Source organism: Haemaphysalis longicornis, unplaced genomic scaffold, assembly GCF_048455015.1.
Source record: "Haemaphysalis longicornis isolate Haplotype H1 unplaced genomic scaffold, Haemaphysalis longicornis Haplotype H1 scaffold_2, whole genome shotgun sequence".
NCBI lineage: Eukaryota > Metazoa > Arthropoda > Arachnida > Ixodida > Ixodidae > Haemaphysalis > Haemaphysalis longicornis.
The window spans coordinates 207,486,909-207,506,966 of NW_027526295.1; the positions used below are offsets into that span (position 1 = coordinate 207,486,909).

The following is a 20,058-nucleotide window of genomic DNA, read 5'->3' on the forward strand; positions in this document are numbered from 1 at the left end:
GAGGAGTCTATGCCTCGCTACCTATGCCCGCACCAATCCGCTTACGACGGAACAATCTGGGAGCAGCGCCAGAGCTACGGATATCGGCCCCTTCCTGCAACCAGGATCTCTCTTCGCTAGGCGGCCGTCTTTGGCTTACGCCTACTTTGGCCGCTGCTCTTCTATTCCTGGGTTGTACTACACTTGGTCGCCGTAGCCCACAGCTGCATCCGTGTTGTGTTTCCCGATATTTTATTTCACGCATTCTAGCACACATAGGGGCACTTTGACCCGCCGTTCTTGTTTCATATTTTCTTCTCAGCAAACTAAAAGAGTACACACATGACCAAAAGAGAGAGAAACGCCCGCACCGCGGAGATTTCTGACTCAGCACAGCCGGAACACGGAGAAAATACAAAGAAAATGCACAACAAACTAGCAACTGTGGCACACAAAAAAATTGTGGACGCATCTAAAAAGGATGCTCGGACCCGAGTACCTCTTCACCATGCCGGCAAGGCGGCGCCTCCCTACAATTGTTTTTGCCCCTCGAAGGCCGCTTTTGAAAGCAGATGTTGGGTTTTTTCTCTTTTTTTGGCATGTAGTAATAGCAGTTGCAGAAACCTGAGATTAAGCTGCAATGGATGAAGGCCTGACTATCAGTTCTCTGCACGTGGGTTTCTCAAAGTGACCTTCCCTTTCTTCTTTCCTGCCTGCCGACGCTTACCCCTACTGCTTCTCTCACCCTCTTCCTCCCATCTTCCTTTTTTTCCCTCCACAGCCTCCGCATAGCGAAAAGGATACGCTCTCGGGACTCAATCCGAATACTCCGGCGCTCTTGCAGCCTCCCAATATTTCATCGCCCATTGCATCACCATTTGTTTCGAGATGAACCGGCGGATGGATGTTTGTGTTCCGGAAAATGGAAACGCTGCACTTGGGCATACCGCTGCAGGCGAACACGGCTTAGATCCTCGTAATGCATTCCGTGTTTCCGGGGTGAAGTAAAAGAAAGTGGCCTTTTTTGTTTCAGATATTCGTTGCCCAGACCACGAGTTCTGGCTATCTCGGCTCGAACAGCTGGCAAAGGTCCCGAACAACGGAAGGGGCTTCCCTTCTATGGAGCAGCAAATCCTAATGCGTGTGTTCTTTCTTCCTCCCGTAGTAACCCGCTCTTGCCGAACATGTCTGCGGCCTGAACGTCACGGGTCTTGCGAAGGGCCTTCTTTATTTTAGGCGAAATTTTGTTACTGCACTTCATTTTATTATTCGCGTAAGTTCTATCGCCAAATAAAACCCTACGTAGTCTTTAGCCGCTTGTATTGCACCGCTTCTATTTTGAAGTATCAGTGATATGATTACACGATTGCTATACGTCGCTGCAACGGAATGTGAGGATTGTAAGTGCACCCGCTGCCGTACTTACAGAAGCAATAAAATGTGCTTTGAAGCGCCAAAACATTTGAGGATGTAGATTGTGTTTTACTCAAGACAAAATATTATGAAAAATAAAGGCCTGTCGAGAAACCTTTAGCAAGTAAATCAAACAATATTGATCGATAAGAGGTTTAACGCGCGGACGCTTCACCGGCGATGAGACGCGCCGTAGTGGAGGGCTCCGGATTAATTTTGACCCCCTGGGGGTGTTTAACGTGCGCCGAATTATCAAACCCAAGGGCGTTTTCGCTTTTAGCCTCCGTCAGAAAACGGGCCGCGGCGGCCGGGAAACGAAAATAAAACAATATTGCTCATTTTTGCATTACCACTAACACAAACGGCAACACTGGCCCCACCTCTTTACGCTCTATTTTTACCTTTTCCTTCTTTTTCTGCTTTTCATCTTTTTTTCCCATTGTTCCCCTTCCCCACGTGTAGGATAGTAAACTGGGCCACAGCCTCGTTGACATTCCTGCCTTTCCTTTACCTTTATTCCTTCCTTCCTTCTTTCGTAGCAAAATCCGCACATTACATCAGAGTGATGGGGCTTTGTAAACTTTGCGTTTATGGCCAATTTTTCGCCTCAAGCAGTTTTCTCAGCGCGTAGTTAAGCTTTGTTTAAGATCCTGGCGCAGCGGTTAATGAGCCTTTTCTGTGAGCCCGTGGCATCTGAAACTACACTACAGTTGTTATCGCTTTATTTATAGTCTTATCTATATTTTAATTTAGTTAAAAATTCGTCTATTAAATGGCTGAATGTGGCCCCGCCTAACCGACAATGTCATTCAAACCATCGCCCAAATTGGGATTGACGTTTTCTTTTTTCAGAGAGAGCTTCACGGGTGAACAATCCGCCGGGTTGCCAGGTTGGTTTCAGGTTTGACGAAAATGATCCTTCCCATCCATTTATTCTCTAAGAGGCTAAATCTAAATACATATTGTTCTCGTCACCGACACACTGTTTTCATTGAAGCGGGGAATTATACAGCACTGCGTCTTTAATTCGCAGCCTCGATGTAAGTTGTCTATCATGTGATCCCACGTTGGGATTGTTGGGCAAGCGAAGGTTAATTGCACGAAGCGGAAAAACCAAACATGATGTCGCCAAGCACAGGTTAGGGCGCCATTACAGGAGCGGGCCTGTGATGGCGCCCGAAGCAACAACTCGCAACGTGCGGGGGAGTGACTGGTTCCTCAATTCATGCAGCAATGCAACCTACCTCTAGTCAGCGTCCCGCAAAACGCGGAGTGCATTTTATGAATTTTGTGGCTGCATTCCTACCTAATTAGGCGGCTGCGTTGTCGTTTTAGCGGATCGTTCGCTGTGCTGTATAAGCTCTGTTCCAATACAAATTAATCCAGCAAAAAAGTCTTATTTTCCGAATTCAGCTTCGAAGTCAACAACTATACGGCCTTCTTTTCTGTCGGACCTTAAAAATGACGCCGGCGCCTCATTTATGTGTACTAGCTCTACAGCAAACAATCTTGTTCTTTGATTAATACGTTTCGTGTAACTTTTCAACGTTTGCCTCTTCTTGCTCACTTTTAATTGCCTATGATTAATTATAATTACGAATTTGTCTGTCATAAAACTGTGGATTGCGTTTGTTGACGTGCACGCTTCAATGTTTTTGTCTGCGGCGGTGGCAATTGCGCTGTTTCAACTCTTATTGCAATAGACGCCTTGTTAGATCGCTTCCTAAGCTGTCTATCCTGCTCTTTGTGAATTAGAACGCGCCCTATATTGGCAAGGTAATTTACATAAAAGTGTAATGCAATGTGGAGTAGCCTAAAGTCTTCGTCAGCCACTGCAAGCCCGTACTCTCTATTTTCACCACAAGTCTGAGTTGCAGTGCATTCGCGTATCGGATCGTCTTTGACGCGCGAAAGTTTGAAAACGCCGCTTATGCCAAGTTTATGAATCTGGCGCCTCTGTGTTTCTCTGATTTTTTTGTCGCGCACATTTCGAAGTACCGGAAAGGTGCTTGCACCCCTCCCCCGTGCTTGTTTTACTTATTTTTGTTGTAAATCTAGCCAGGTACATTTTCTTAAGGTCCTACTGGAAATAGCTGCAAATAAATGAATAACTTCGTATTCATTAAAATCGCAATCACATGGGCAATGTACTAGTGGTGTTTTTGAGAGTTTGTAAGTAACACCCTATTGATTTTGCTCTGTGCCAAAAAAAAAAAATCAGTTTCATTGCGAGATTACCTTAGATTGCCTTTATCACCTTCAAATATCAGATCGATATATTTTAGCTACTGTAAATAAATTATTGCATTAATATTAAAATTGGCAGTGTGTACGTAATGCGCCGATTGGACTAACCCGTGTAAGTGTTTCGTACTGTCCACGTCTGCGATTATACGACGGAATATATTTAATTTCATTTCTGGTACTATACGTTGGTGTTCCCTGTCCGTTGCCTTCATGTATGGGGAAGCAGCCGTCACACCAGGCTGCACGGTTCAGTAGTTTCATCGCGGCAGGCATATTTTCATTGTTTAGAAGGTTAACCTAACAATGAAATCGAGAAATATATCCTGCTTTCCGGTAGCAAAAGGTTCCTTTTCCCTACGCAGTGACGTTACACCTACTGACCGCAAATACCCGAAAAGTGCTAAGGGATACCCCGTATAGCCTGTTTTTGTCCCACAGACGTTGCAACATGGCGGACATGCCAGCGGATGATTAATGACGGCTCCTCTGTGAAGGCAGGAACTTGTTAGGCAAAGCGAAAAGAAGGGTTTTATCGCTCGTGTGGCGGCGTCAGTGGTTTTGTACTGTCTCCCGAACTGACGGCGACCATGACGGATGCCGCACATGTTCCGAGTCAACACTATAAGCTGATTGCGCGTCTGCGTTGAGGGCGCCGACCCGAAACGGGACGTCCTTCGCAGAGTGTGGTAGCCCGAAGACAGAACCCTTGTCCTCAGCGTGGCAGCGGCACCTTTGTATTGACGCTGGATTAAAAAGAACAACAAATTTCTCGGCTTAAAGTTGTCATGAAAGTGCATTTATTGAATTCGGCGCCGGCATTCAGTTATGGGATCATATTAAACAGCAGCAGCGATTCATTGCGGTAAGAGATGAAAGAAAACACGCCAGACCTAACAATGCGCGATCACCAAGTGTCCGATAAAATTAAGAATAAATTGGGCCAGCAACAACAACAAAAAAAAAACACAACCATGTACTAGTATCTAAGAAACATCTGGCTGTGCATGCATCAGATGCAGACGGTGTTTGTTCGAAGGAATTTTGTGGCACGAGCAAATTATAAATGGAACGGGCCAGGCTTCGCTGTAAGCACTAAACAGCGCGTCGACATGCACTCTTGACAGGAGTTCTGTCGCACCGACATCGTACTAGACGGTACAAGCGTATTTCGCAAAATGTGACTCTTAACATTTCAAGCTAACTTTGCTGGACTACCTTTCGCTACACCTGAGTTTTTACTGCTATAAAACGACCAAAGCAACACTGTACCGTACAGTACTGATCCGGCAGGGTTCTGCTGGTAGTGTTCCTGAAAACTTTGTTTGCGAGCATCATGCATAACGAGGTCAGCTTTCCATAGGCAGTCAATAGAGTCAATAAACAGATCCCCAATCTTCGGCGTCGTGTGCTACGTTATTGATACGCCTGTCAAACGATCCCATCTGAATGCATTATGAGACAAATGGCCTGTTTTTGCATCCTGATTATTGCAGCAAAATAGCCGACACCGGACAGGACGAAGTCTGATATTGACTCGCCGACCTTTCACAACAGCTATGCTATGCCAGTTATCTCGCGTTTTGCCAATAATGTTTGTTTGAAGCAAACCAATTTTCTTCGGTGCCATAAACATACATGATGTGGCCGAGATATTAGTAGGTCTAGCACAATAAAAATGTCATTTGGCAACGAACGGTTTCGGTAACCTTTCGAACATTGGGCCACACCAGAGGCGTTTCATTCACTACAATAAAATAAAATAAAATAAAATAAAATAAAATAAAATAAGTTAACAAACAACTATTTAGGAAAGCAGTTCTTCGTCAAGCCCTGCTTAGCTCTCATCGAACTGTTGTGATGTTTTGTTTTTACTTGCCCTCTTCAGTCGTCAGCGCATGCAGCTGTTGTGTTGACAGAAATAAATACGACGTGAGAGTAAGCGACGGCAGTTTGGTCCCCCTCCCACCCCGTGATATTTTCACTCCGGGCGTGCTAGTTGGTCAAGGGTTGCTATGGAGGCGGGAGGAGGGTGAGGGAAGACGATCGGCTACGGTCATGCTAATCATCCGACCGGCTGGCACGCCCATGAAGCAGCTAATGTCCGTTAATAGTATGATTGCTAGGGCAGTACAAAACGTCTTTCAAATACGTATACAACTTGAAAGAACGGTTCGTCGGACTGGTTCTCCGTTGCTTGTCCCATAGCAACGGCTAATTTAGGACTGGTCTCACATGCGAACATCCTGTTCTTGAAGCAAATCTTTTCGTATATCCGTCCTAGAAAAAAAAAACCCTTTTCCGCTGTCAAAGCGTTCCAGTAATGCAAGAACGTATTTGAAATGTGCTTTTTTTTTAACAGGGGGGAACGACAGCGAGGCCAACGAAGCGAGGAGTGTTACTCGGACCTTGAATCATGTCTCTCTCTCTCTCTCGATCTATCTATCTATCTATCTATCTATCTATCTATCTATCTATCTATCTATCTATCTATCTATCTATCTATCTATCTATCTATCTATCTATCTATCTATCTATCTATCTATCTATCTATCTATCTATCTATCTATCTATCTATCTATCTATCTATCTATCTATCTATCTATCTATGTATCTATCTATCTATCTATCTCTCTCTCTCTCTCTCTCTCTCAGCTTGCTACAAACAACACCCTTCCACTTGCGTCAATGCCTAATCAATTATTTGCCAAAAAACTTGTCTACGTGACCTTTGCCTCCTTCGCTTCTCTCCCACGCCCCTGTTAAAAAAACAATAGGCGAACAATCCCTCTCAGTTGTTCACACTGATCAGCTTGAAAGGCCGCCAGAGAGCCCAAACACAGAAGAAAACGAAGTCACAATCGGCCGTGTCCGGACAGGGTCGACCCGCAAACGGTAGCGGCATCAGCGGCCAGCAGCAGTGGCGCGTCCGCCGAGAGAGCCGATGTCGTCGTCGGTGGCGGGTCCGGACGGGCGAGCAGCAAGCAGCGGCGGCGGCGGCATCGGGGTGGTCACGTAACCGGTGGCCGCGAGAACGGCCCGTTCGTCACGCCGCATTAGTCCTGCTCGCCTCACGTGCGCTCCGAATACGCTTCTGCCTTTGCGAACTGCTGCTGCTGCTGCTGCTGCCGCTACGTCGCGGATTGTTCTGTTCTGTGTGTCCAGCGGGCGTCGCAGGCGACGTGTGCGCGTATTTTGCTGCCCGGCGTCACCAGCATGCGGGCAGCACTTGCCACATCGAATTGTTGATCGCAGATAACGAAAACAATTTTTTTTGAGCCTGTAATCGCGCTATTTAAACAGCGGCGCATGAACTCACTTCCAATTTCGTCACCTATTATACTTACCTGGTGCCGCAGTGAAAATATCAGGGGTGGGAGGGAGACCAAAGTGCCGTCGCTTACACTATGACGTCGAATTTATTGCGGCCAACACAACAGCTCGACTCGATTAGCACAGGACAGGAGCGGTTGGAGGTCAATGGGAGAGGCCTTCGCCCTGCAGTGGACCTGAGCAGGCTGATGGTGATGATGCTGATGATGATATACCCTATTTTCTTACGACACTTTCCCATTCAACAAGCGCAATCACATGATTAACACATTTGACCATTTATGGAGCCATGTCAAGGTATATACGTACTTGTACCTAAATGGTGTGTAATCATCTGAATGGACTTGTATCATTGACAGCGCACATGCCCGGTAAATTAACGTCGCTGGCTGTCACCTGAGCATTCGGTGTACTCACCAGCAGAGTAGTATCTCTTTTCAACTGACAAGGCAGCTGGGTCTTTGGCACGCTATGACATTTCCGCTGGGTCGACAAGATTTTTTTGTTGCCCAATCGAAAGGGAGACCTTTTGTCTTAAAGGAGCCATGAAGACAAAATACAAGTTGGGTTTATTAGGAAGACTGCTTAGTCCCGATAACAATGATACCAATATCATCGCAATCTTCGAACAAATAACGGAGATATTAAAGAAAACGTGTGAAGCAGTCGCGACCCCCTAGCCAATTTCCCGCAACTTTTCTATGACGTCACGGAACCTTGTTTGTGCGATTGGCGGCCGCCTAACTGACCTGTCGCGACGATACATGACTGGACGTCTGTAATGGGGCCTCTAGTTCCATTTGACCGCATCACTTGAATGCTAACGTGCAGTTAACGCACTGAAAATTATGTTTTATCGTTGGCCCGTATGACGTCATCTTGCTCATAGCACGTCACTGTGGCGCAAAATTTGGAAGTTTTTAAATACTTCTTGCTTTTTTTCCTTAAAAAAACATCGTTTGTGGCTGTAATGGAGCTGAGTGAGATGCTGAATCCTAGTTCTTTCAAATGACACGAAGTTGTATTTTCTCTTCATGGCTCCTTTAACACTGCCGGCATCCCGGTTCCATAGACCTGCGGTTTGTGAGGCCACCGTTTGATATGTAATCTTAAAGGTAACTTTTCGGTCGGAATCACTGACACCTTCGCCTCGCGTTAGCTCCATACACATGTCGGCGTGCCTTGATCTTTCTATGGACTCGCCGCGGTGGCTCAGTGGCTAAGGCGTTGCGCTGCTGAGCACGAGGTCGCGGGTTCGATTCCCAGCCGTGGCGGCCGCTTTTCTGAAGGAGGCGAAAAGCAAAAACGCCCGTGTGTACGAGATTTCGGCGCACGTTAAAGATCCTCAGGTGGTCAAAATTAATCCGGAGCCCTCCACTACGGCGCGCCTCATCGGCTGCGTTGCGTCGGCGCGTTAAACCCTAAAATCAATCAAATCAAGATCTTTCTATGGAGCGTTTCAGTGTTGTCACGGGTCAAAAGGCCTTGAACGTCGCAATTACCGCCTTCCGCCTTGTAGGCGTTATTGGCTCGCCTTTAACTTTGAAATGGAACGTGGTAGCGCATGCGACTAGGGTCGGCATTGCGTTGCGAAGAACGCCGCCCGATCCCACCACTACCTATTTGCGTTCCTCATTGAAAATCGTAGATAGAAGTTCAAAAATAATAATGAAATAATATCGTTGCGTATTCGCACGTTCTGCAATTTTAGCTAAGAGAATCTTGCTAACCTACACAGTTTTTTTTTTCTGTACCCCGTTCGCTCTTAACCTACTATGGAATATTATTATTTAGGGAAAGGCTCGTACGAGCCATTGGAAGGTGGCCTCGAACGACCGCACTGTCGACACGACTGGTACAAAAACCTATGTGTACCCAGTGTGCGAGCCGAAGAAGGAATTAATGATTACGAAATGATGGACTGGTGATTGACAGTAACGATAAGTAGGATGGCAATAATGGGGATTAAGATGGATTCAGGTAACTCAAGTATAATTAAGAACGATTAAGTTAAAAATAACGGTAAATTAAGATGGATTCAGGATGGCGAGCTATAGGTGGGTTTTAGTGGATGTTGACGGAGTTCTAAGATGGTAAAATAGTGGGAAAGTAAAATAGCGTGACTGCTACGCGGGCGGGTAGACGCGTGTACATACAAGGTAACTGTCACAATTGTGCAGCCGGAACCGGAACCGGGGCGGTTCCGGTTCCGGTTCCGAAGCGATTCATGCAGGCGTTTTCCTTCAACGCACTTAAAGGGGCCATGCAGACAAAATACGAGTTTGTTTTGTTCGAAAGATATAGTGTTTTCTAGGGCCCTAAACGCTTGTTCGGCAGCAAAGGATGCTTTATTCACTAAGAAATTAAATATTTTAAGTCAAAATTTCAATTCACCCGATTAATCGTATGTTTTCGTGGCGTCGACAATGACTTATTAAGAGCAGAGCCTGAAAACTAAATATAGTCTGCTGACCAGGACTGCTCCAATCTCACAGGTGCTCGTTTGATTATCTTGTTTATCGCCCACTTTTATAGATGGCGCTGCAATATCGCTGAAGGTCCAGTCTTCGCACTTTACTTCTGGCTGGACTTCTACACCGGCCGTATTTTTATTACGGTTCATACTGATCATTTCCTAAAACTTAAGCTGTGACCCAACAAACATTGTGCCGTTAGCGACCGTGCCGCTTGTGTCGGTCAGTGTTGTCTCACACAAGTCCAGCGCGTCCGACGGCTGTGTTAGCGGTCAGCCGGCAAAGTGCCGTACTAACTGCTTCGGTGCTTACGTGTTTGTTCATAACTTTAATTGTTCACCCCCCAATTCTTACTACTATAAATACAAGGTGCCCTACATTTATGCGCAAATAGTTTTTCGGCAAGCTTATAATCCCTGCCTAAGTTGCGTTTGTTTTCGCCAGCCTCAGCCAATCGCACAGCAGGGCTTATGACATCATAGCTTCTGTTGCGGGTAATGAGCTAGTGGGTTGCATGGCCATTCCCTTTTTTCCTAATTATGCAGCTTGTTTGAGCGATGTTTACGTTGAAAGTGGTGTCAGTATGATTCTAACGACGCAATCTCTCGAATGAACCAAACTTGCGTTTTGTCTGCATGGCCCCTTTGAGGGGGACTCACCTGTTTACATTCATACGAAACTTAGTACTTCATGACCCAATGGCCTAAAAACCGTCGTGTACCTGTACGAGAAGTTTTGCCGATCCTTGAAAATGCTACAACGGCCTAGGCTGCTTATTTTGGAAATATGCCACTTCTGTACTGAAATAAAGAAATTTATCGCTCCCTTTCTTGACGGCTAGCGTCGTCTAGTGAAAACTAAATGAACTAAAACACATTTTTTGTTTCTTTTGATTTCCGCAAAGAAATTGTATATTTCTAAACGAAGCAAACTAGGTCATCAGTAACATTTTTATGGATCTGTAAAAATTTTGTATCGGTACACGATGCTTTTTAAGCCAGTGGGTTATGGATTTGTAGGCCTCATAGGAATGTGATCAGGCCAGTCTCGATTAAGCAGACTTAATCAGAAATATTTTCTGTAATTTCCACACATACGGAATTGATTTTAGGCGTAAATCTGGAGAGGATTCTCCACCTCAAATCTTACATTGCCTGGAGACGGGCACACGTCATATTGTGTGGCAAAGACAAAACCTTTTCGTTTTAGTATTGATTTAATAAGCACCTTGAAATAATTACGGCAAGTTGGAAATGTCCTTACTTTGCGTACCTTGTGCCACTTTGCTCACAACACGTTACGCCACGCAGTACCACACGCCCAAAAGCTTGAATTATTCAGTTACATACTTTGTGCTCTTTTATGTGCAGGCAAGTACGCTTGCGCAGTAGTCTCACATCTCACATTCTTATTTTGTTAATACACACCCGCCGTGGGTGGAATCAAGCACGTAGTGCCCAGCACCTCACGTGGATTTCTGAAGTTGCCGATGAAAGTTCTCCATGACTGACAGGCCCGTATCGTTGTGTCACATCTCTCCCAAAGTGGACCGCGTTCGCACGCGCTAGAACCCGCGCCAACCGGCCTCGCGAACTCGACGCCTGTAGCGTGAAGTCGGCGTCTGTGCTCTGCACTTCAGCCGCTAACGCACGGGAACTGGTGAGTGAAAGAGCACGAGAGAGATCGCGCCGCGAACGTTGGGCAGAGCGTTGTCGAAGGTCGAGATGGCCGAAGCCGGGCGCTCCTCACGAGGCGCACGCTCACGTGCGCTCGGTGTTTTAACAGCAGAGCTGGTTAAGCTTTCAGTTCCGCCGTAGAACTTTACCAGAAAGCTCAGCCCGAGCGCATGAGAGAGAGAGAGAGAGAGAGAGAGAGAGAGAGAGAGAGAGAGAGAGAGAGAGAGAGAGAGAGAGAGAGACTTTATTGTACAAGGCAGTTAAGAGGGTGGGGTGGCCGGTGGCATGAGCCTGACGGCGACAGCGGTGGCTCGGTTCACCAGGGAGATTTGGATCCCCGGATCCGAGCTACCCAGCGCCCCCTCCCACTGCTCGTCACACGCTATGGAGGGGAAGCGATCATTAGGACATGCCCACATGGAGTGCGACACGGTGGCTACAGCACCGCACGAAGGGCAGTTGGGGTAGAGAAATAGTGTGGGGGGATATGATGCAGCACTGCACGACATGAAAGAGTGTCGGTCTGCAAGAGCCGCCATGTGCGTTCCTGGGAGTTATTAAGGCTGACATGAGCGGGGGGAAACGTTCGGCGGGAGAGACGGTAGTGTAGGACCAAGTCGTGATAGCTGAGAAGGCTATCTCGAGCCGATCTGGTACCGTGTGAGGGGACAAGACTGGGGCCCGCTCGGATAGTGAGTTCTCGAGCCGTAGCCTGGGCCGCCTCGTTACCCCCCCCACACCGGTGTGGGGGGTTACCCCTCACACCGGTGTGGGCCGGGGTCATGATGAGTGAGCGCGTGCTTTCTGATGAGCGCCTGGTGTCGTTCAGGCCTGAGCGTGGGCTTGCGCCACGTGAAGAGCTAGCAAAAAAATATCAAGAACAAATACCGAGCGCACGTGAGCGTGCGCCGCGTGACGAGTGCCCGGTGGTGGCCCGCTCGACCTTCGAGAACACTCCGCCCAGCGTTCGTGGCGTGCTCTCTCGCGTGCTGGTCTCATCCTCAGTTCACGTGCGTTCTCGCCTTAAGTGTGGAGCACAGACTCCGAGTTCACGAATCCGGTTGCCGCGGGTTCTTGCTAACGTTGTGTATTTTAGAAGAGATGTTAAAGCGTGCGGACAAAACGTTCCGGGTCTGCTGGTCATGGAGAAGTTTCAGCGACAAGTTCGGAAATTCATGAGAGGTGCAACAGCCGGGTCTCCGACGGAGCGACGGGAGCGCCAGCTCTGCTGTTTCTCCACCCTTGCACCACTAGTGCGAGCTGCGCCAATTTTTTTTTAATTTATTGCCAGCTCTTCACGTGGCTCAAGCCTATGCGCAGTTTGGCAGGCGCCGGGCGCTGCTCATAAGGCGCATGCTCACGTGAGCTCGGTCTTTTTCCTTTGTATTTCTTTACGCTGTACGGCTGAAATAAAAGCTTAAACAGCTCTGTTGTTGAAAAGATTTAAAACATCAAAAACAGCTCATGATAATGCTGAAACGTAAATAACACAAGAAGAAATGTTGAATTGTTGACCTTCCTTTAAATTCTAGATGCCAGTTTGCTTTACAGACGTATCAGCATCAACAGTGACTTAAGAGAATGGCTTTGTGGTGGGGTGGTTTTGAGTGAATTGCGACGGTGCACGAAGATCCCATAGGTTATTTCTGCTTCCTTTACTAGCCTAGCCATTTGTGAGACATGTTTTTTTGAACGGCACATTTAAACCGCGACTAGCCGCTTCAGAACTGGAACACCAACATCGGCATATATACTGCCAAATTACTTCCCGTCTACTGTGGCATTCTCATTATTTCGCAGGTATTCGTAATCACCGTTTCTTTCGTTTGCGGCAAGGTGGGGAGGGGGGGATGGCGCGACTATTTATAGAGGTACACAATACCACAGCGCATGCCGATGAATAAGAAAACTATTGTGCTAAGCCATTAAACCCTCTCCGTGAGCCATTAACTGGCGCTGTCTGTAATATTTTAAAGAATCCTAGAAAATTGCAGCATTCTCCAAACAGTGGTTCTGGTGCAGACAAAACAGATGTAGAGACGACTTGCTTGCGTTCCGACTTTTCAGGTTATTTTCCAATAATTATTTAGATGCACTAGATTCGCGGCTAGGAGCTAAAATTACGAAGGCTGGGCTGCTTGTGCACGGAGAGAAAATGTGCGAAGCTGCTGAGACAGAACCACAAAGGGTAAGAACAACAGTAAAAGCTGTAAGAGCACCGGCCCAGAACTTTTTTGTGCGCGTGATAATCTAAAATGCCCTCAAATCCGTTCCGTGCATATTGAAATATCCTTGGTTGTCGAGTTTGCAGTTAAAATCCGTCGTTCAATATATCATACCAAACTTTTCTTGTTAAAGAAATCCACGCTGTATCGTCTCAAGCCGTTTCTGCGTAACGGCACGCGAGAACAAAGGGTTGCAGGGATTCAAGAACTTCAAAAGTACTTTTTTTGCAACTGTACCCCCCTTCGAAGAATCTTATTACAAAGTAGTTCACGAAGTTTCCCTGCGAGTTGGAAGTTTTGCAACTATTATGTAGGTGCAATGTAGTACGCTTTACAGGCAGGGGACAAGTGCGGGGAGATATAAAGCTGTAGGATTGTCGGAAGCTGCTCCGCTCACAAAGGTCGCCGACGCATTATAGACTCCAAACTATTTCTCCATCCTCCTTTAGTTGTAGAGTTGTTAAATGAGTTACTTTTACAAAGAAACTAAATAATGCTCCCGCCTACCTTTGTGGGGACTAATGCCGCCAACGTTATGAAGAAACAAACAAAAAAAGACATTCCCATGGGCATGTTTCTTGTAAACAAGCACCGAGCTGTAATATCTACAAAGCTCCAAAAAAGGCTTCATTTCGCATTAGAGCGCAAACACGTGAGGACAAAGGCAAAAAAGACGAGACAAGCGCCGATCGTCTGTGCTTTCACTGCCTTCGTCTTTATGAATTTTCGCTGCAACACAAGACGAATGTGCACCGACTCGCCAAATTCTCAACGTTGCTCAATAAAGGCTCATTTCTTTGAGAAAGGATAGCGACCTTGAAATTCCTGCGGGCGTACGCGAAAAATAGTGCTGCCTGGTGCAGCTGCGGCGAATTCGTCAGAGCAGGATGAACTGATAGCCGAATCGCGAAGGATTTCTTTGATTGTCGTTATTCGCTTTATTGGTGTTCTTTGTACCCTATGATCTAGGTTCGCTGTGCTAAAATTACAAGGGCCCCCAAAGTAAGAAATGTTTGTTTAACAAGGCAACAACCAGGACTCAGGGAACTTCGCATCAGCCGAGCAATAACTGATGGAACCTCGTTCACACGTATTCAAATGAGAGCTTGCTTGTATAGTCATTACAATGCGCTTCCAAGGCAAAGACTAATCAGTGCCTCGATAACACCGAACGGCTGCTTTTTTAGCTACATTTAATTGCTAAAATTGCCAAGGTCTTGTGTGAGTACCTGTCATTGGTTTGGGCTTCGCTGTGAGCGGGCGAGTACAGCCGAGGTTCGCAGTTTTAGTTAAACTTTCACTTCGTAGTGTGTATAGAAACTGCGTTCGCTTATGAAATATAGGATTTAATACCACTTTTTGTGTGTTTTGGAGTACGAATATATATAAAACGACGTTCCCGCTTTTTGCTGCCGAGCAAAGGAAATACTCCTCTTCCAAAAAACAGTCAACGCGTAAAGTCAGCTCCCAAACACGAATAATACCGAATGAAGGTGGTTCAAATAAAGCCACCCGTTCTAGGGCCCCATTGCAATTTGTTTGATCTGCTCAACGGACATCTTTTCCCCTTTCGTTCGCAGCCAGCGTACCTTACTCACAAACACACTGACATTCAAAAAGTCCAGTACAACGTTAGATGTTCGGTAACTACCATTGTGCATTAATAGCACAACCGAAATGATTTTAACCAAAGCCTCTGCTTTGAACTTTTTGTACATCTGAAATGTTCCCAGTTCAAGTATCTGGTTTTTTCACGAAACGAATGGCGGTACTCTTAGCGCACAAAAGAAATGAAAAAAGGAAATGGAAGAAACTCTGGAGTGGAACTTGAAAAAGAGTGAGTTATCATTCTCTTCACGGCTTTCTTCTCCACATTGGAACCTCCGCGCATATGCACGTCTGCGCCGTGTATGCTCTTTTGGGCCTTTAAATAAAGGGCTTTCTAATATGTCCAGATCATTTTATAATTTACAGTTCGTGGGGCCTTCGCTGTCCGCGGACAGATGGACCGATGAACAGATTTCAGTGGAGGATCCGGCAAGAAGTGCTCATGCAAAAAAAAAAAAAAAAGCGCCATTTTTAGCCAAAGTACGGTATATACTAGCACTTTTGTTGCCTGCAATGCCACATGGCAGCCGGCACTACGTCGTGTACATGCGTGAGCGCCCAGGCTTAACCGATATGAAAAAGTGCTTACGAATTCTTAGCTGCTTGAGAATGACATGATTAAATATATGCTAAGTGTGTACAGTAACGCTGTCTGAAACCTGAAATCCATGATGCATGTTTATATGCCAGCAGCATTAAATGGCCCACAATATTTCACTGCGTGAAAGTAAGACATCAGAGTCACCGAAACATGAGACAAAATGGAGAGGTTTTTTTTTCCCGGCGAATCTGCGTTCATCTGCCTGCACCGAAAGCACTCTACAGCTCAGCAATGTCTTCAGGCCTGCTAAATTAGCACTTATAAACCTAAAAAAGCACAATACGACATACCTTCGCATAGTTTTCAATCGATTCGGCTACGCAATGCTGAAAACACTACAGAGCGTTTCGGCACGGGACCTATGGCATTGTTTTGTGAGCAACAGGGCAGCAAAGTTTCGTCCCTTTGCTTTACCATTGAAGAGTGCGTTGAAGAAATTGTATATAAGCGCACCGTTCAGCTAATTGAGCCCTCAAACAAGGGCGAAATAATGACGACCACAGTGCAATATTTTGGCGTCTTAATCCTCTCCTTCCAAAGTTGAAGACTTTGGTGAAAGGGAAGATCTCGACCCTATCGCGGAGATCTAGGCACAGACGCACGCATGCATCACGAATGTAATAAGCAGTGCGCGAAATTCTTTATATTCAGGATACGTCGAGGACTCAACAGTGGGATCCCACATTTATTTCAGCCACGGAAGTGTTCGGGCCGGTCTAGACAGCAGCAACGACCGGCATCCGCATAAGCTCGGGATCGCGAGGGTTCTCGTGGCTGGGCTTGCTAGCCACGCTGTGGGTGATAAGGGCATCTGTGCAGTTTACGATATTGGGTGGGGAAGGGGAGTGAAGGGGGGGGGGGGGGGGGGGGGCTGATGATGGTGTTGCTGCTCGCCACCATTACGAAGGATATGGTCTTTGCGCATCATAGCTACGAGTGCTTTTACACAAGTCTGCTTGCATATTGGTCTTACTTGTTATTAGGCGTGTACGAAAGATTGTGTATATATTTTCTGGGATGTACTCTTGCGTCTGTTGTTACTTTTCCGTTTATAATTGTCTGCAATTTCACTTCCTAAATGCCTTTGGCGCCTCCTTTGCCTCTCCCTATACGCAGAAAACGAGGTTCTTCCAGAGTTTGCCGAACCAGTGCCAAACGTCACAGCCATTGTGGGTCGCACTGTCAAGTTACCGTGCGTCGTCAACAACTTGGGCCTGTACAGGGTGAGTGTCTCAATAATTGATCAAGCAAGTATCGTAGTGCAGCTGCCGACGACAGCTTCTGATGTTGTGCTTTGGGTTATCACTAGGGGCATTTTTTTTACCTGAACTGGTGCAGATTAGTGCAGTGTCGTGCAGAACAGTGCAGAGTGCTACTGAGGATATCAACTAGTAGAAAAAATGAACATATGCTGCACTGCTTGCACCAGTGCAGCCAGTTCAGGTAAAAAAAATGCCTGTACTATGTCTCTCTATACTGGCATGTGTGCACGTTACACTATTCCTTTCTGCGCCCCGCTCACACACGTTTTCTTTTTTAATTCTCGCTCTTTCATTTCAATTTGTTCACTTCAATACGAAGTAGCGGGCGAATTGTCGCTAGTGGGGTGTCCTCTCTCTCTCTCTCTCTCTCTCTCTCTTTCTCTCTCTCTCTCTCTCTCTCTCTCTCTCTCTCTCTCTCTCTCTCTCTCTCTCTCTCTCCCTCTCTCTCTCCCTCTCTCTCTCTCTCTCTCTCTCTCTCTCTCTCTCTCTCTCTCTCTCTCTCTCTCTCTCTCTCTCGTTTAAGAAAAAGGAAAATCATATCTCGGAAAACGAAGAAAAACGCATCCAAATACAATATTTCGCCTTTGTAAGTGTTGCACTTGCTGCACTTAGCACCGCTTGAGCAGTCGCAAGCTTGCGCTTTTCGTACACCATAGGCAGCTAAGCTTTTCTTCTGCCTCGACTGCAGCCTGTGCCGTCTTTCCTTTCAACTCTGCACTTGTAGTGGGCATTATCACGCGGAAGAGCAAGTGTAGTTTTATTTTTGCGATGTAAAGGTGGCCGGCGGCCTCTAGCCTCAGCATGTCTCAGCTCCGTCATATCGAGTGCCCGAGTTTGCGGAGCCAGCTTAACTCGTTTATTTTCTTCTTTTCTCTTTTTGTTTTCGGTCATGTTGATACTTCTGTCTCTTTATCCTTCCTTTTAGTTTTCGGATATCTGAAATACTGTTTTGGTGGTCAGATTAGATTATGTCAGGTTAGGTGGAGTGAAGTACTGCCAGATGCGGCGTTACGGACGACAACAAAAGCACGCAGCCGAATGGCATTGAACGAGGTGCCATCGCACAGCACTCCAGACACTGCGTTTTATTTTGCCGTTGTATTGCTGAAAACACACTATACGTTCACCCTCCAGGCTGTTCCCAGTGCGCGTGTCTTCAAATTTCACGTACGGAGCAGAGCAACAGATGAAAAAAAAATCAATGTTTCAGTGTGAGTGGCTCTTCTAGAAGAGTCGAATTATTGAGTAAACTTATTTCGCAAGGGTGGCGCTATTTCCTAACCAGCAAGATGTTAGGAAAGGAAATTTATTGACGTGTAATACTTTTTCTTGCACATGGCGTCACGTTTCCTTTTTTTACTCTTTCTGGTGTACAAACATCAACAAATTAAAGGGCAAACTAATAATTACGAGGTATCACTGAGTGTCAACTTTATGTTTTTTCCTTCTATTTTGACTCTTGCGTAGAGCAAGTGTCAGCACACTTCCTAGGGTAATGAAGCGGAAAAGTTCGGGTCCTTACTGTCAGACTTCATATTTTGTTTTCGTCAAATTCTTGTTAGAAAAAAAAAGTTATTTCAAGATCCATCGGTTGATGTTTAGTAATGTGTGAGCGTGCCATCCCTTTCCCTCGCGAGCTTGAGGCTTGACTCGGGAGGACGTCTGGCTCCGGCTTCAGAAGACCGCCACGGTGTATTTCTCGCCCGTCTCTCGTACACAATGTCTACTGTTCTTGGTGCTCTAGCTGTCTCAGGGGCCCCGTTTAGTAGCTCTAGCAGCGACATTGGCTGCCTGTTGCTCCTTTTTTGCCCACCAGTATCGGCCTTTCGTCGCCGTCATTTCTGCTCCTTAGCCTTTGTCGGCCGCGAGCTGCAGACACGGTTTTAAACGCGTACGTACAAGCGGTCGCAGGAGTCTCTAGGCCCGTGAAGGCAGCGACAGCTGGCGCGCCGCGCTTATACTCGCCATCATGGCAACGAGGCCACCGTTTCGAAAGTCCTTCTCGAATTATCTCAATCCTTGTGGTTATCAAGCTATGTGAAAATAAACAGAGTGCCGTAACAAAATTCGCAGACACACCCACTCTATTGCTCACACAATGACGATGCATTGTTGCTATACGTCAAACCCCCTTTCGGTTGACAGCTTCGATGCGAGCTCACCAGTTTACCTATGTCGCCAATCTCATGCCGCCTCCTTCTTGTTGGTCTTGCTGAGCCCGGATGTGTTACTGCACTTGCGCCGCTTTATTGCCCAGACATGTAACCGCTACTTCGTCTGCGTACGCTTTCTTTCTGTGGCTTCAAAACCGCTAGCGTGCGCCTCACTAAAGAAGGTGGTGATGGATGACTGCTCCTACAAACAACACGAATATATTTCACTTAGTTTCGCAAGAACGAAGCGTCACTGTTTGTCTCAAGCTTTTTACTGCCACATCTAAGAGGCTTTTCTTCTAATTGTTACCGGCGAACTGTAAGTACGCTTACTACTAGGTATATTCACCCGCCGCGGTGGCTCAGTGGCTAAGGCGTTGTGCTGCTGAGCACGAGGTCGCGGGTTCGATTCCCGGCCGCGGCGGCCGCTTTTCTGATGGAGGCGAAAAGCAAAAAAAAAAAAAAAAAAAACGCCCGTATGTACGAGATTTCGGCGCACGTTAAAGATCCCCAGGTGGTCAAAATTAAACCGGAGCCCTCCACTACGGCGCGCCTCATCGCCTGAGTTACGTCGGCGCGTTAAACCCCACAATAAATGAAAAAAAAAATACTAGGTATATTCCTTAACAATTACGCTGATACAATCGCCAACTGTCTTTAGGCCGGTTCTTTCTAGTCAGGCCAGTGCTTGCTATTAATCAAGATGTACACCTGGACGTTCTATTTGGCATTCAGTCGTTTTTCAGCGCGGAGTGTTGAATCTCGTACGCCGGTTTTCTTGTTATTTTATCGACCTCGCACGTTCTGATAAAATAAACTGGAATAATGGGAATGACCTCGCACGTTCTGATAAAATAAACTGGAATAATGGGAATGATAAGAGCAATAATGGGAATGGGAAGAGGATTACTCTCCGCAATAATAATTATTTACTTTTATTTTTAAACACCGAAACTTCTCGTGCATATAAAACGGACGTATATATGCAGTCATTATTCAAGGTATTGCAGAATTTTTCTTGCGTATTATAATAAATGGCTGAACAAAAAGATATACTCGATTATAAGTGCACCGTTAGTAGGCCAGTTAC

General features: G+C 46.3%; 1 protein-coding gene across 1 annotated transcript in view; it reads left to right on the forward strand.

Moving 5' to 3' along the window:
* LOC144169827 (lachesin-like) overlaps positions 1–20,058 on the forward strand; it is a 111,651-nt gene that overhangs the window by 56,426 nt on the left and 35,167 nt on the right. The window contains exon 3 of the mRNA XM_077699191.1: positions 16,670–16,776. Within this exon, the coding sequence (XP_077555317.1) occupies positions 16,670–16,776 (107 nt within the window). The remainder of the gene's footprint in view (positions 1–16,669; positions 16,777–20,058) is intronic.